This window comes from Glarea lozoyensis (genome assembly GCF_000409485.1).
Source record: "Glarea lozoyensis ATCC 20868 chromosome Unknown GLAREA8, whole genome shotgun sequence".
NCBI lineage: Eukaryota > Fungi > Ascomycota > Leotiomycetes > Helotiales > Helotiaceae > Glarea > Glarea lozoyensis.
In genome coordinates, this window is record NW_007361003.1 from 309236 (window position 1) to 325567 (window position 16332).

The 16332-nt window shown below is 47.6% G+C and overlaps 6 protein-coding genes across 6 annotated transcripts; 5 read left to right on the forward strand and 1 right to left on the reverse strand.

Moving 5' to 3' along the window:
• Window positions 1–68: 68 nt before the first annotated feature.
• GLAREA_11479 (SGNH hydrolase) lies at window positions 69–936 on the forward strand (the record flags this gene model as incomplete). Its single annotated transcript, XM_008089622.1, has 3 exons — window positions 69–159; window positions 256–620; window positions 679–936. 3 exons carry the CDS (start codon window positions 69–71, stop codon window positions 934–936), a joined length of 714 nt encoding a protein of 237 aa, XP_008087813.1.
• Window positions 937–4629: 3693 nt separating this feature from the next.
• Window positions 4630–6267, forward strand: GLAREA_11480 (uncharacterized protein; the record flags this gene model as incomplete). The annotated part of the gene is made up of 1 exon (XM_008089623.1): window positions 4630–6267. The coding sequence occupies one exon, from the start codon at window positions 4630–4632 to the stop codon at window positions 6265–6267; it is 1638 nt and encodes a 545-aa protein (XP_008087814.1).
• Window positions 6268–8752: 2485 nt separating this feature from the next.
• Window positions 8753–9412, reverse strand: GLAREA_11481 (uncharacterized protein; the record flags this gene model as incomplete). The annotated part of the gene is made up of 1 exon (XM_008089624.1): window positions 8753–9412. The coding sequence occupies one exon, from the start codon at window positions 9410–9412 to the stop codon at window positions 8753–8755; it is 660 nt and encodes a 219-aa protein (XP_008087815.1).
• Window positions 9413–11280: 1868 nt separating this feature from the next.
• GLAREA_11482 (uncharacterized protein) lies at window positions 11281–13473 on the forward strand (the record flags this gene model as incomplete). Its single annotated transcript, XM_008089625.1, has 1 exon — window positions 11281–13473. One exon carries the CDS (start codon window positions 11281–11283, stop codon window positions 13471–13473), a length of 2193 nt encoding a protein of 730 aa, XP_008087816.1.
• A 506-nt stretch (window positions 13474–13979) lies between these two features.
• GLAREA_11483 (Thioesterase/thiol ester dehydrase-isomerase) lies at window positions 13980–15084 on the forward strand (the record flags this gene model as incomplete). Its single annotated transcript, XM_008089626.1, has 4 exons — window positions 13980–14102; window positions 14158–14206; window positions 14257–14671; window positions 14739–15084. 4 exons carry the CDS (start codon window positions 13980–13982, stop codon window positions 15082–15084), a joined length of 933 nt encoding a protein of 310 aa, XP_008087817.1.
• Window positions 15085–15363: 279 nt separating this feature from the next.
• On the forward strand, window positions 15364–16104 carry GLAREA_11484 (YbiA-like protein; the record flags this gene model as incomplete). Its single annotated transcript, XM_008089627.1, has 1 exon — window positions 15364–16104. The coding sequence occupies one exon, from the start codon at window positions 15364–15366 to the stop codon at window positions 16102–16104; it is 741 nt and encodes a 246-aa protein (XP_008087818.1).
• Window positions 16105–16332: the final 228 nt, after the last annotated feature.

Genomic DNA, 16332 nt, shown 5'->3' on the forward strand with positions numbered 1-16332 from the left:
TCGCTCATCTGAAATCCCGAAACCGAATAACACTCAGCTCTAGATCTGCAATCTCAAAATCCACCAAGATGTACATCTCCCTTCCCACCACCACCCTCCTCGCAACCCTCCTAACCCTCACCGCCGCCGCTCCCACCGCCGCACCCAAACTCCGCATAAGTGCCCTCTCCCCTCCTCATACCCCCTTCTCCCCTTTTCCCCTTCCCCTTTTCCCCTTCCCCTTCTCCAAAAAAACACTTCCACTAACCCCCCTAGTGCCCCTCGGCGACTCCATAACCGAAATAACCTGCTGGCGGCCCCTCGTCTGGGACCTCCTCGTCGCCTCCAACCTCTCAAATTCCGTCGAATTCGTCGGTTCCATGACCAACAACCCCCAAAACTGCGTCGGCAAAACCAGCACATGGGATAAACACCACGAAGGCCACTCCGGGTACCTCGCCGTCAACATCGCGGCGAATAACCTGCAGGGCTGGCTGGCGAGCGCGAAACCAGACGTCGTGATGTTCATGCTGGGCACGAATGATATCGTGCAGCAGGGGAAGAGCACGAGTGAGATCGTGGCGGCTTATAGCAAGATGCTTGGGTTGATGCGGAGTTCGAATGCTAACATGAAGATCATCGTACGTCCCTCCACCCCTTTTTCTCATACCCGATCCCTATGCTCACGAACTTTCTTAGATCGATCTCGTGATCCCCATTGGAATCGGGAGTTACCAATCGCAAGTCAACGCGCTGAACAAGGCGATCCCGACGTGGGTTGCGCAGCAGACCACGAAGCAGAGTCCGATTGTGATTGCGGATTGTGCGACGGGGTTTACGACGGGGATGTTGCGGGATGGGATCCATCCTAATGCGGCGGGGGATGCGGTTATTGCGAAGGCGGTTGGGCCGGTGTTGGTTGATACTGTGAGGAAGGCGCTGAATGGGACGAGTTGAGGTGGTGGTGAAGGGATTGTATATATTTGAGAACTTTGGGCATTTTGGTTTTATTGAAAAGTATCTTGTTCGAGGTTTGAGAGCGGCTTTTGAATTGGGGATATGACCTGCTCATGCTGAGTTTATGGCGGCTCCCTGATAGGTCTGTAGGGGAGCTGTGATGCTAACGCAACGTCAAAGATACCTAGCATACCCATTCTTACACTCCACAACTTCCTGCACCGAAACCTCTTGACCAAAACTCAATTCGTCATTTCCTCATTCATGACCTAATAAATATATCTCCAAGATTTCTACAGAGCCTCTTCGAACATACCCGTTTTAGATCAATCTTCCAATAAGAAAAACTTTATCACTCGAACGCTGTTTTCGCAGCTATGTTTTGTTGAATGCGGTGGAATGCTTGATTCTGTCTTCTGGATCTTTGACTAATCAAAGGATGTGACGGGGGTTGGAAAGATATGCAACTGTGGGCTAGTGAAACATCTTCGCTTGGTTTTACTTAGGTCTTGAGTAGAGGGTCTAAAGTGGAAATATGTCGTAGTTTACTGAGAATTGTGATTTTGGTGGGGGTTTGTTTGATAAGTCTAGATTTGGAGAATGGAAGTAGTTGAAAGTGGGTTTTGCTTCTAAGTCTGAGATGCCAAGGCAAGGAAATTGATGGAAGAAGTACGTTATTAGATCAAGATGATCACGTTTTGAGATGGTTTTCGTATTTTTGCAGGATCTTTGAACGGTTTTATTGTGCGGTGGAGGGGAGGAATGATAGTTGAACGTGTTTGAATGGCTCATGAAAACATTCAACTAAGTCGTGTATAAACCATGAACCTGGTCCCGGAAAGAGTGTAACTGAAGCTGGGCGGCAAATCATCGTTACCAACAGCGTGTAGCACCATCTCACCTCCCACTGTGAAAGCGCTTCCACCACGTGGGTAACCGTTTTTTTTTCTCCCAAAAAAAGTACACAAGCAAGACACATACAGTATGATGATCCCAAAGGCATAGACAATAACGTTTCAGCACCACAACAATCTAACTTTAGGAAGTCCATTATGACGAAAGTTATTTGCGTCATGTTTCGGTTAGCACCAGTTTCGTGGTCGTCAAAGTATGTGTTACAGAAAGGGCGGAGAATGGCCGGTCGAGGAAGTGGTCTTGTTGAAGAAGGTCGGGTTTGTACGAGGTGGTTGTGGTGATTGGGGGGTAGCTGAGGTAATGGAAGCGGATGTTTGGCGGTTGTCTGGAGGCAGTGTAATAAGCTGATGAATGAAGTGAGGGAATTGGGATATGTGAGGATGTACGGGTAATCCGGTGAGGAATTGGGGTTCAGTTACTGCTGTAATCATTCTCTGCCAAATATTATCTGCAGCAGCTTCGTATACGTAAAACTCGGGCCGAAGAACAGTACATGGGCGGCAAAATAACCTACTTGTTATAACAGTAATCTGCAGCTTGTCCACTCCGCTGCATTACTTGGTGAGACTTCCAAGCTACAGAACATGAATTACAGTGTCGAAATCTTCAAAATGAAATGAATTGGACACAGGCGTCTCGCTGAAGCAAATTACACCTCATGTTAAAGCACTGTAACTCACAAAACAGTGTTGAACCTATTTTTGGATCACGACTCCACGACCGTCCTCTCGACCATGTATCGTCGCACCACATCTCTGCTACCTTGATTTATGTAATCAATCAGGTGCTTCAGCCAGGATGGCCCCCGACTTCTGGCGCTTCAAGGCAATTTAACCAACATTTCGGCGCTTCAACAAGGATCGAGTTGGCGCTTCCGGTTATCATGTTGGGCGCTTCGAGGTGGCGTATCCACTTGGACCGGCAATACCGTGTGAGGATTCCAGAGGGCGGTGGAACGATCTGAGAGGTAATAAGGCTGATGCGACCGGGCGGGAGGCCTGGCAAAGCCACAGAATAGAGTGCTCTGTTTCATCTCTTGAGACTACGTATGCTAGGTAGTAGCAATCCGAGGAGGTCACGTTTTCTGGGCCTCACCTAAATCACGTGTTACCCGACATCCGCTTCAAACTTCGTAATTGTCGTAACAACCTTTGCTTCATCAACATCGTGGTACCAAACAGCGGCCGACAATTCTTCCGTGTGACCGGCGGAGACCACCGACATGCATCCGTCGTTCCTGCTCACCTGCATCTGCAGCTCCAGATGAAGGTTGTTGATGCTCCAGACCGACCTTTCGATAGCATCTTTTCGTGCACTCCCAGCCATCTCTTCCCACCCAAAAGCGTTCATGACGACCTCCCCACAGTGTAGTGTGGGGTATGAACAACTTCGAATGAGTCACTGAAGACTTGAAACAGACGATCTCGAAACATTTCCAGATAATCGGTCCAGTGAGAGAGACTAACACAAGGGTGACTCTTCTGGTGCAGCTCTGTGGATGTGGATGGGGGATGTCGATATGCAGCGCGTGGAGAAGCGAACAAGGGGGGAGAGGGCTAAGCGAACAAACAGTCGTGTATTCGTGGGCGAATAGGGGCTCCTAGACGGCATCTCGCTAAACACGAGAGAAACGCGAAGTAACCGCCCATCCAGCTTCCGGACGACAGAGGATGGGCAGAACGAGCCTTTGCTCAGCCACGCTTCTCTGCTGGAGACTGCCTCTATCCACGCCTAAAGTCGCCATCTCAGCGCTTCAACGGTCGGCAAGACGAGATTGCGGCGCCAACGCTGTCCTCCCACGCGGCACTTGAGCTGCCTGAGTGGTCGCCCTCGAGACTGTTGCGTCTACCGGGGTTTCATCAAGCACCCGCTCGGGCGACGATGCCAAAAATACAGAGCATTGTGGAACGGTCAGAGACTCAGTGTAAGAGCACGCTGAGTGTTTAGTTGCTGTCCAGGTAGCCGCCTCTCGTAGAAGTTGCGCAATGCGTGTTGTGTTTACCTGTTGCGTGTTGCTGGTGCTGGGTTACGCGAGCGCCTCGAGTCCCGTCGCGAACACAGCATCCGCATCGCCCCCCGCGAAATCCGATTCTCAACGACACGGTTTGCCGAACGCGACGGGTAGTCTGCATATTCCCCATGCCTTGTATATGCCTGTATATGCCATCCCACCTTCATAGTGGGTAATTACATACTTCTAAATATGACTCAGAGCCGCTGCATATCGTCGTGCATCCGATCGGGCCCAGTACAAGGCCATATCATGGCAACTAGTCCGCATCTGGTCAGCTCTCTTCCAGCGGCTGCATTCAAACGAACCATCTGGCGAGGTGACCTCGACCAAGAAACAGCTTCAAGACTAGCTCCCAGCAAAGTGGCTGCTGTTAAATCTTTTCTCCGCGTTTCAGAATCATTTAGACTATTCGACCCATGACTTTTGTCCGAGTATTGGGCTGTGTTTCTCGGGACGGGCAAGAGAAGGATAAGTATCACTTCCTCGCCTCATATCTGTTGGTTTTTATTCATTCGATATCTCGTCGATACTTGGTGTTCTATTACAGTCCGCGGTTCTTGTTCCACTTTGTGCTCTTCACGAATCTTCTTTCTTCGTTCCATTTATCAAAAGTTTACCGGAGCTGGCTCCCAATCAACAATAATTGCTAGTGTCTGATTGATACCCGTACTGCACATACTCAATAACACTTTCTTCGCGTAAGTGTTCTGATTGTCAGAAGCATTGGCCAATTACTAATATGCTTCAGTCCGGTAGCAAGCAAGATGTCTCTAGACTACTCTTTCTCGTTTGGTCCAACGACCCCTCCTCAATTCTCATATGAAGAGGCTCTCAATGACGCTTCATTCGTCATGGGTCACAGCCGCTCAAGCTCTCACGCTTCGGCTTCAATGTATTCTCAAGAATCGTCACCAGAACCTTTCACTACAACTGGCATGACTACTCCAGCTCGCTCTCCAATCCGCCAACATGGCCCTCTCTTGCTCCCCAAAATCCGCCCACAAGATCAAGAGATTCAGCCATCACCACCAAAGAGATCCAAGACAGCCATGTCATCAACTCGCTATAGACCAACTCACAACCGAAGCTATACCAACCCAGAATCAATCTCTTTCATGCCACAGTCAGACAACTTCCCATCACACACCCGCTCAATGTCTACTTTGTGCTCACCAGTAGCATTTGCACCAGCTCATGAGCGTAGAGCCTCAAGTGTTGGCCTTGATGGTCAAACTCTAGAGAAATTCGGCTTCCCAACATACCGTCAGATGCCATCATACGTATCCAACACTAATCAGCCTGAAACTTTCGTGCCAGCATATTACCAAACTCCACAGCGCACTCCATCTCCTCTTCAGAACAGCTGCATCCTCGAAGAATCACTGGCAGTTTCGCCAATTGATGATGGCAACAACACCACCTTGATGACATACCTCTCATCGCCAAACCCAGCGCCAGCTCTAGTCCGCCAACTCAACATCCATCTCCGAGACTCAAATACCAAGCACTTCTGGTGGGACATCCGACAAATCCGACCATGGACATCCTTCAACCCAACCACCATCTCTTCCGTCCCAGGTCTCTCCGCCCTCCTAAACATCAACCTCCCAACCTCCACCTTCCCCATCCCCTCCCGCACCTCCCTCCAACCAGAAACCGAATCCGACCTCCAAAACATCTACACAACCTTCTACGGCACCAAACTCAACGCCGCCCTCTCCCTCTCCCTCGGCACCCGCCACATCATGATGCGCGCCTCCAAATCCGCCACCGAGCCCTCCTTCATCTCAAACTACACCGACGACACCTCGGCCCTCATCTTCGGCCGCGGCCTCGGCCGCGTCGTCGGTCTCGTCAAGTCCTTCGACCGCTGGAACACCGGCATGCGCGTCGAAGGCAACCACCGCAAAGTCGAATACCTGCGCGGTCTCTCCCACCTGCACCAACACATGCGCTCCCACGGCTGCCGCTACGGCTTCATCATGACGGAGATCGAACTCGTCGTCGTCCGCAACGGCGGCGAATCCACCCCGCATTTCGGATACCTCGAGATCCAAACGATCCAACTCAACGCGCACGATTCCCCGGAAGTGAACACCTCCTTTGACGGCTCGTATGATGAAGAAGAGGTTAAACCCCCGAAAATGACAGCCCTCCTCGCGCTCTGGTACCTCCATATGCTTGCGCGAGATGATACGCTTCCTGGGCAGGTCGGCTGGAAATCGGAGATTGGGGCTCCGGCGGAGGGGACGAGACGGAAGTGTCTGCCGAAAGATGAGTGGATCCCGGAACCGCAGCTGGCGGAGAAGAGGGAGGCGAAGAGGGCGAGGGGGTGGGTGTGGCCTGAGGAGAGCGTGGGGAGGAAGGAGTTGGGGAAGAGGGGGGTGAGGTATAATTGCTAGGACCTGCTGGACAGGACTTGTGTGTTTAATGTGTTTATGGGGGATGATGGGGGTGTTGGGGAGATAGTAATTATGAAATAAATATTTTTACATTTATTCGCTCTTGCTCTTGTGAGATGGCACGTGAATGTGGCTCTTTACAACTGTTCTATGGCGTTTTCACGGTTCTACTTTCTTAGGGCGCTTTGAAATTATAAGCAAAGAGTTTTTTTACTCGGAAGAACTTTCTGAAATTTGACCTACTAGGATTCAAGTTTTCCATCACCTCACGATATCCCACTTCAAATCCAACCCAACCGAGCTCTGAAGCCCAGCACCATGTATCCAACACATCCACATTCACCAAACCCCCTTCCCAACTCCTTCTTTCTCGAAAACGGAAGCTAGAAATATAACGCACTAAAGACGAGATCTCACAATGCGTCTCAGCATGCTCGTGGTCAGTAGGGCTATTTGATTGAATTATGGGTGGGTGGGTGGTTTGTTGCCGAATGATAAGTCATCACCGTTTTTATTATACTCGACGCTTGAAAATAGGTTTGAGCAGAAGATGCCTCACAAGATAAACAAAATTCCCTGGCAGAACCACAACCGTTTTTCCTTCCCTTCGTGCTCTCGGTTCATGCCATATAGGCATCGATTCTCGTATCCGATCCACCGTGTGAGTCTACTGCATCGTTTTTTCTTTTTCCTTTTTTTTCTCTTTTTTCTTATGAATACAATGATTATATACCAAACAAGGCTTTTTCAGGGTTTGGTTTTTGTTATTTTGATTGGTTTAAGAAACCTAGAGTTTGAGTGGACTTTCAGGAACTAGCTCTGGGTATACGATATGCTGTTTATTATAACGGCAATGAAGCGGAAGATTGGTATTTTTTGAGTGGAGAAGGTTTATATGTAACCTAAATTACTTGTGAGAAGATTGTAAAGAATGGAATCGAATATTGGGAATATACTTAAACAGTGAAACACTTCGATTTTGTATCAGAATTGGGTGAAATACTGTTGTTGAATGCTAAACCACCACCCTTGTTAGAAGTACCGGTCTTTCAAATTGACTGTTGGTAAATTCCCGTTATACACGACACGCATTTCCCTGCTAACAGCACCGTACAGTAACCTACTATTATTTCACCCGCTGATCCTCCGCTATGCATAGAAATCATGTGCCTCGCTTTGACCACCATAATAACCATCAGCACAACTATCCTCCCCTTCCTCATTTTATATTCCTAGCCAACTCACACCCCCGCCCTTCTATTCCCTTAAAACATTTATTTAGCAGTATATTATATAATCTCTCAACCTCCTCAAACTCCCACAAACCCAAAACATCTCAAACTTATACCACTCCTAACTATTAACCCTATACATCTCCGTCGAATGCGCGAGGAAAGCTGGTTGGTTATGGTGATAATGAAGTATAATCGTAGCGCCGATGAGAAAATTTCGAGGTCGTAGGAATTGTTGGTTCGGATAAAGCACGGCATCCTGGTCTCGGTGGAATATCAAATTCGATGTCTGATACGATAGTTCCCCCTACTATATCTTGTATGCCACACCTCCTAAATTACAACTTTTTATTCATAGTAAGTGTATCTGTACTAGAGTCTAGAATTGGGTCAGTTGTTGTCACCAATTCTTTCCTCGTCACCGATTCCGAAAAACCGGTACCGTCAAACACGTTTAGACAACTCCCCTACACGATACATCCACATCGCCCTTATTAGAAATACGACTGTGATAAACCCTCTTTCCTTTTTCTCCCCCCACCCCATCGTTCGGTTACATGGATCATCGGTTTGAAGTGCGAAATAACCTTTTGATTAGGTCCTTGATGTTTCGGAGGGATTATTTATGTTATGGGGTCACGGTGCGGGGATTAGGGGTATGTTGTAAAGACTCTACACCTAAGCATTCCGCCTTATGTGTAGAATTTCCAACAGAATTTTGCTAATGAATGTCTGCGTGTTAGTATGGACGTCTTTGGTCTAGTAAGTGGTGTGTTGCTGGTGGAGGTCTCACTGAGGGGTGTGAAATGTCCCTGTGTTGAACCTGGGAAGGATATCAATGAGTGATATGTGAAGAATTGCGTAAACGCTCACGGTATTGAATATTTTGGGTAGTGGGGATAAGGTATGTGTTCTCTTGCGTCTTGAAATTGAAACAAACTAGAGCTAATCCTTTTCATGTTTGTCTATACTGTCGCGTTAATAAATGGAATCGCCATTCGGTAGGGGAGATAAGGAAGTAAAACGCCGTGTTTTTGGTCGAAGGTTTGTTAGCGTTAGATTAAGCCGTCGCAGTCGAGACAGGAGCGGAATTTGGTATCAAAGTGTACATCACTAACTTGGATCTTTTACATTTCTCTACACTTGAATTTCACATCAAAATATTCATTTCAAGCCCTTAGTATTCAATTTCATCAGACCCATCCAAACTAATCTAAAAATTATAATTCCGTTCTGCCACTAACCCTATCGATCTACATCCCAACACACCCATCATCCCTCCTCTTATACTCCCTCGAAGCAACAATCTGCATATCTGCAATCATCCTATTGATCTGTGCCATGCTCGGTGGATCCGGGCCCCTCGGATCACATGCCGAGCAACGACTATGGTAACAACTGCTACAAGGCGGCGTACTTTCTACTACAAAAGTTACATCTTCTTGCGCCTTGCACCTGCAACAAGTAGCCATGACCTTACCTGGAGACAAGGTTTTGACAGGAGAGATGCGTTTAGCCCAAGGCTCCGACTTTGTATTACCGGGGCTCTTGAGGTTCGAGACATCGGGACTGAGGGTATAAGGCGGGGGGTTTTCGTCAGTTGGCAATCCCGCGGCTTTCTCATCTGCTAAACCACCTATCACTTCGACTTTTTCGAAGCCGTCCGAGGAGGCGGCAAGAATAGACTCTTCAGACTTCTGGAAATCTTTATTATCATTATCAAAAGAATAGTATCGTTCAAGCAGCGGGTATTCCAGGAGCGGAATATCGCTTTTCACATCCAGAACATCGTAACAATGGCGACAGTGCTGGTGGCCACACCAACGGCAGTTGATACCTCTGGCGGTTTCGGCGCTTGGGGATGAGGTTAGACCGAAGCACATGTGGCATTCCATTCTGAGGGAGGACGCCATACTTGCCATTTGCTTTGGCGTGGAATCATTGGGGATGGTGGGTTCTTAAATAGGGAAAGGGGCGATGATAACGTGCCGTTTGTTGGAACAAAGAGGCATTGTGAGGGCTCTCTTTGTGTGTGGAGATAATTGTGACAAGGGATGGCTTTGTCGTTGAGGTTGGAAAATGTTGTTGTGGTTGAAGATTAAGCGAAGGGCCTGGAAGAAAATGAGAACTTCGAATGTCGCATTGGAAGTAAGACTGTTTTAGGAATAAGACTCACGTTATTATTTCAAGCACTCAAGCGAGAGCAAGGCGAAGATAAAAACAGTAGTTCAAATTGAAAGCACATAGAGATGAGTTTTCAAGTGATGACAGCAAGAGATATAATATCGAAGACACATTCAAGAGATGAACGGTGTGATGAACGAGGAGCTAATTCTTTTTTCATACTCAGAAACTGAAATATGTCCTAAACGCCAAAATTCAGTGATAGTCTATACATGCAGTGTAAATGACCATCCTGAAATCATCTCCACATCATTCTGAACCTGCTGGAGCAACATCCTAAACTGTGGTACTGTTAGAATACCGGGAAATTAATATGAAGAGAGCCATCCTAAGACTAGAACATGATGTTTAAAAGAAAGCAAAGTCCTAGTCGCGTTTGGTTTGGTGCGTTGAGATTTTGAAATCCTCGATCGTGTATACTACTACCGTATGCGATTCCAAAACGTCTAAATACGCGCAGATCGAGAACAGCAATTCTTTTATCAGCTCTTTCACAATTTCGCTCCTTCACGATTTTGCTCCTTCACGATTTTTGGTTTTAGATTCCACATGCGTCGAGGTGATGTACTGATAGAGATCTAATCGGTTGTCATGCTTGAAAATCCAGTGCTTTCCATGCGTTTTTCAGCTCTTTCTATACCTTAAAGTTGACGTATGTCGATTTGTTGCCCATTAATACACCGGATATCTCCTCTGCCCGTGTGGACTTTTGCATGACTATGGTTCATCAATAGCTGAGAAGCAACATTATTGTCTTCATGGTTCCCTTGAATTTCCACAGTTGAATATTCGCGTTAGGTCGACTTGTGAAATAGAGAAGACTTGATACCATAAACAAATAGCCATGATAATGTATTTAAAGAAGTCCAGCTCATTCCCTTGCCAATCCGAGCTTCTCTCGTGAGCTGTTTCAAAGTGTTGTTTTGTTGATTCTTTGTACGTCAATTTCGGAGGTGAAGTGGTTGAATAGACCTTCATGTGATGGCAGAACTGAGAACTGTATCATGACTTTGTCTGTTTACTTGATACGATCAATTAAATGCTGTAGATACATCATTGCCCAGCGACGGTCATTTAAGTTCTTCTCCAACTTCTCGACTTCTCGAATTCGCGACTTTTCGTATTGAGATTTTCATTATCTTATTGGTTTGTTGGCGACGATGCTGTCTCTGTCGTAGAGCCTCGTCGGTTTGGTTGACATTAGCGATCAAAAGTGAGCGAGACTCACCACTTCTTTCAGGCCGACTGAGAATAAGGTCGAACTGATCATGAGAGATCATCGCGATAATCATTAGACATGAAACGGGCATCTGAGCAACGAGCTATTGGCTGCGTACTACCATCCATGGCATGCATCGAATAGAAAAGTCTCTTATCACCATTCGCTCGATCTGTGATGAGTTGTGTTACATTCTTAATGCGGGAGCCTATGGGTTCTTCGTTTCGGTCAAGCCAAACTCAGCCCTGAAGTCAGCCGGGATTGGTCTCAAGAGGCGTCACTCAGCCTCAGAGACCACTACATATCTACATGCTCTCGAATATCTAACAGTATTTTGCAATGCACTGAACAACGTCGAAAATTCCATCTCGTGACATTATGTCAGAGGAAACTGTAATCGGACGCTTTAAACTCATGGCATTGCCAAGTGGAAAGCAGGAAAGTGGCTCGGGTGACGTTGTCACCACAGATAACGAGGAAGCCACATTTTGTACACAATGTATCAGTCTTTTGACGGCGACTGAAAAGGATTTCGACACGGCTAGCGCAAGATATAATGTTCCAATCGACGTTGCCTCTGAGGACTTCAAAGGCCGCGTCAAATTAGGCTGTCGGCTGTGTATATTGTTGGACAAATGGCTCGAAGCGAGCCCCAAGGATACTCCAAATTCCCCTTGCCTATGTCGCGTGCGTAATGCTACTGCCACTGGCGACTCCACTTCAGAACAGACGGGCGACTATATGCTTGAATTCGATATTAGATTCTATGGCGGCAACGTTTCCACAGTACTGAGATTGACTTCGCATCATGACACACCTATAATGCCACAACAACAAAACGAAACACCCGACTCTCCACCTACAGCGAGTCTTGCAGCATCATCAACAGCGTCTTCATCTTGTTTGGAACTCATTGAATGGTGGATCAATGACTGCAACCTCAACCACAAACTGTGTTGCTTCAGGAGAGATTTATCGACATCGTGGCTACCAACTCGGCTTATATTTCTAGGAGATGGGGTCAATGAGTTTCCCAAGATCTGTCCCAGAGAGGAAATTCCACAAGGTAAGCGTTACAATACGCTAAGTCATCGCTGGGGCCCAAACATGTTCAGTCTACTCAGGAGTAATCTTGGAGCGCTTCAACAGAGTCTTCCACTTGATCAGCTCCCCGCCACTTACTTAGACGCCATGGAAGTTTCACGTAGAATGGGCGTTGAGTACTTGTGGATTGACTCAATATGCATCATCCAAGATTCAAGACCAGACTGGCGACTGGAGTCGGCGGCAATGGGACTCGTATATAAACATGCTTGGTGTTGTGTCGCAGCAACGGCTTGCCAACAAGCAGGAATCCTGATAAACCGTCCTCCTATCGCAACAAGATGCACCATTAAGCCTAGTGGCGACAACCCCAAGATAGCTGCTGGGACGTATCACCTCTTTCCAAGGGAAAAGGATACCTGGGATAACGGAATACGCAACAGTCCTTTGAGTCGGAGGGGCTGGGTGACACAGGAACGACTATTATCGCCTCGTATAATCCATTTCGGGGAGAGACAAATGCTTTGGGAGTGCCAGGAGCGGCAAGCTTGCGAGACATTCGCCGAGACTGTTCATTCTCGGGAAATACGGGAATATAAGCTGAACTACCCCGCGAGTATCTCATGGCCGAAAATGTTAAGCGGATTAGCTCCAAGCTCTTACTATACTTACTGGCAAGATATCATTACCGACTACAACCTTTGCCAGCTGACGATACCGTCAGACAGACTCGATGCAATAGCAGGCGTTGCTAAAGACATACAAAAGACCCTTGATAGCCGGTATCTAGCTGGCATTTGGGAAAAGCATATCTGTGCTGATCTGCTTTGGTCAAACAAGTCCTCGCATGGCGTTGCATATCATGGTGACAACTTTGGAACCAGAAACATAGAGTACCAGGCTCCGAGCTGGTCCTGGGCATCGTTCAATGGAGCGCCCTGGTGGATGACGAGTTCTTTTGGCCGCCAGAATTACGTTGCCCAGTATGTGCGCGGAGCTGTGGTAGAAATGCAACCAGGGAGTCTAGGACAGGTTAAATCGGGGTTTATTCACCTCCGAGGGTCGTTAATCAACCACGGACTGACCATTCAAAACCTGATCGATCAAGCCCCACCACGCATCCCTTCGTGTACTAGGATTGATTATTATAATTACGAAATGAACCTGGACACCAACCCGGAAGAAGATCCACGCCTTCGAGGAATAGACCGATCATCAGCCGTCTATATTCTTCCAATCATGGTAGAAGGGATGCGAGGAGAGTCAGACGCATGCCTGTTAGGCTCTTCAGCAGCGAGGAACATTGCAATTATCAGGCGCTTTTCAGAAGGCCTTTTTACGAGCAATCCTGCTATGTTTGCTCTGCTGCTGCTGCGTACCGGATATGGGGAATTCCAAAGATTGGGGAGACTGGTGTTGAGAGAGGACACATATGTCTATGCCATTCTTAAGTATGTGTCGGTTTTGAATAGCAATGAATACCTTGAGCGGCATACGGATTACCTATACACTATAGGTGTTGTATAATTTAAGCTGGTTTCAAGGGATTCTCGTGTAGAGATCAGTTTATTTGACCGTATTTAATCCTCCCCACGTGTGAGTGAGGACGACGAAGTTGCTGATCACCAGTTAGTTTCTGGGAAAGAAGATTGTGCTGAGGATAGACTTCTTGTCTGCGTTTTAGGTGACCGATCTGGATTTCTTCTCGAGAAAAATAAAACGTGAGGTGATTCAAGTTGTGACTTTCTGTCCACTGTATGTTGTCAAACTTATAGAAATTGCTTTCCCAATTTCCGCTGGTAGTCTGGTCGTCGCCGCCTTATCAAGTCAGCTAGCCGCTTTAAAGCCATTCGTTAGTACCTCGGCATGTGAGAGCCGTTCTGACAGCCGAATGTGGGGAGAGCTTCGAATGTGGGGGTCCCATCAACAACTTAATATTTAGACATCACCCCTTCAATCTCAAAAACAAGAAACTCCTAGTTGCTCGAATTGCTGGCTTCATTCCCCCGAACAGACTATAAAAAGTTGTCATAATGAGTGCCGCCCCAGGAGCAGGATTCGAATATCCCCCAACAGAAGTCTCATGGCTTCAGAGGGACGTTTTGCTGTTCGCAAACAGCATAGGCTGCACAAATGACGAGCTTCATTTTCTCTTTGTATGTATTAATTCATACTGCGAAATTCTAATCAATTGACTAACTTTGCACCAAGGAATTACACCCAGACTTCGCAGTCTTCCCAACGTATCCCATCATCCTCCGTACGCTACCCGCTTGCTCATTGTCCTACGAAATCTGACAAAATCCATAGCATTCAAGAAGACATCCCAAGAAGTAATCGATTTCTACGCCGCCCAAGGCGAGACACCCATCCCAGGAGTCCCGAAATTCGATTCTCGTCGCGTAGTCGACGGGCAGCGACTCATTAAATTCCTCAAGCCTCTCCCCTCCACATCTGCCGGCCGCAAGTTCGAGCTCCGAACCAAGATCATCGGCGTATACGATAAGGGAAAAGCGGGAAGTGTGGTAGAACAACAACAGGATATTGTGGATAAGGAGAGTGGAGAGGTTTATGCTAGTGCGATTGGAAGTGCTTTCTTTGTCGGACAGGGAAATTGGGGTGGACCTAAGGGACCTGCTACTCAGAACTTCCCACCGCCTGAGGGGAAGAAACCAGATGCTACAGTGAGCCATCAAACTACGTTGGAGTCGGCGTTGCTATACAGGTATGTCGGACCCAGGTCCCACTCTATTTTGCTATCATCCATGGAGTTCAAGCTAATTCTCATCCAGATTGAACGGCGATTACAACCCTCTCCACGCAACTCCCGAACCCGGATCCAAGATGGGTTTCGGAGGAGCAATCATGCATGGTCTCTCATCATGGAACTTCGCTTGTCACGGCCTACTGAAAGCAATGGGAGGAAGCGACCCAAAGAACATCAAAGAATTCCAAGCCCGCTTTGCGAGTCCCGTGAAGCCAGGCGACAAACTCGTGACCGACATCTGGAAGACTGGAGATGTGAAGGATGGGTGGGAAGAAATTCGATTCGTGACGAAAATTGAGGGTGGGAAGGTGTGCTTGAGTAATGGGAGGGCGCTTATGAAGGTTGTGGGTGGTGCGCAGAGTAAATTGTAGATATGAGATGAATATAATCTATGTGGGCACATGGAATATGATTTTTACTGTGCACTCGCAAATGCGTCGCAGAGTCAGATTCAAGTGGTTGGTCTATTGGGTCACAAAACTCGGGACTTAGCCCTGCTTCAGCCCCAATATGACTCTTCCCCGAGCACCACCACTAGCCAACATCAACCACTACCACGGTACTTGTACACATGATAACCCCAAACAAAATATTATAATCGTTCAATATCCTCCCAAGAACAGCATAAACACAACACCCAAAAATCTAAAATGGCACCAACACGCAAACGCAAACGTCCCACCAAACCAGCTTCAACCACATCCAAACACCCCAAACCAGACACCAACGAAGACAAATCGCCTAGCACTCAAGAACCAAACACCACCCAAGAATCTCTACCAGTGCCAAACCCAGAAACATCCCCCCTCCTCTTCTACGGCCCCAACCACATCCCCCACGGAATCCTCTCCCAGCACCACCCCATCCCCTTCACCCACCCCTCCCACCCATCCACAACCTTCACAACAGCAGAACAATACATGATGTACCGCAAAGCCGTGCTCTTCTCCTGCCCCAGTATCGCCGCCCAAATCCTGCTTACCTCAAACCCGCGAACCCAAAAATCTCTCGGCCGAAAAGTTCGTGGTTTCGATGAGGGAATCTGGGAGAAAGAGCGGGAGGGGATTGTGGAGGAGGGGAATTTCTGGAAGTTTGGTGGGGAGGGAAGGGAGATGAGTGAGGGGGTGCGGAGGGCAAGGGAGGTGCTACTGGGGACTGGGGAGAGGGAGTTGGTGGAGGCGAGTCCGAGGGATAGGGTGTGGGGTGTTGGTTTTGGCGTTGGGGAGGCGGAGGGGAGGAGGGAGGAGTGGGGGTTGAATCTTTTAGGGAAGTGTTTGATGAGGGTTAGGGAGAGGATTAGGATGGTTGAGGAGAGGAAGGTTGAGGAGAGGAGGGTTGCGGAGGGGAAGGATGGGAAGGAGAGTGTTGAGGGGGAGGTGGTTGAGGGATAAAGAGATGGTAGGAAAGAGTGGAAGTTGTTCAGAATGTCGCACTGACTCTATGCTTGTAATGAATGATCGATCACCATTATTACAACACGGAATTTGGGAACAAACCGTGGAAGAATATTCCAGCAGAAAACAGAATGTGGAAGAAAGTCAATTCCTATCTGTCTATGTCCAATACTATGGAACGATAAGATATAGCCCCTCATAATTATCATTATCACCGTCCAAAGA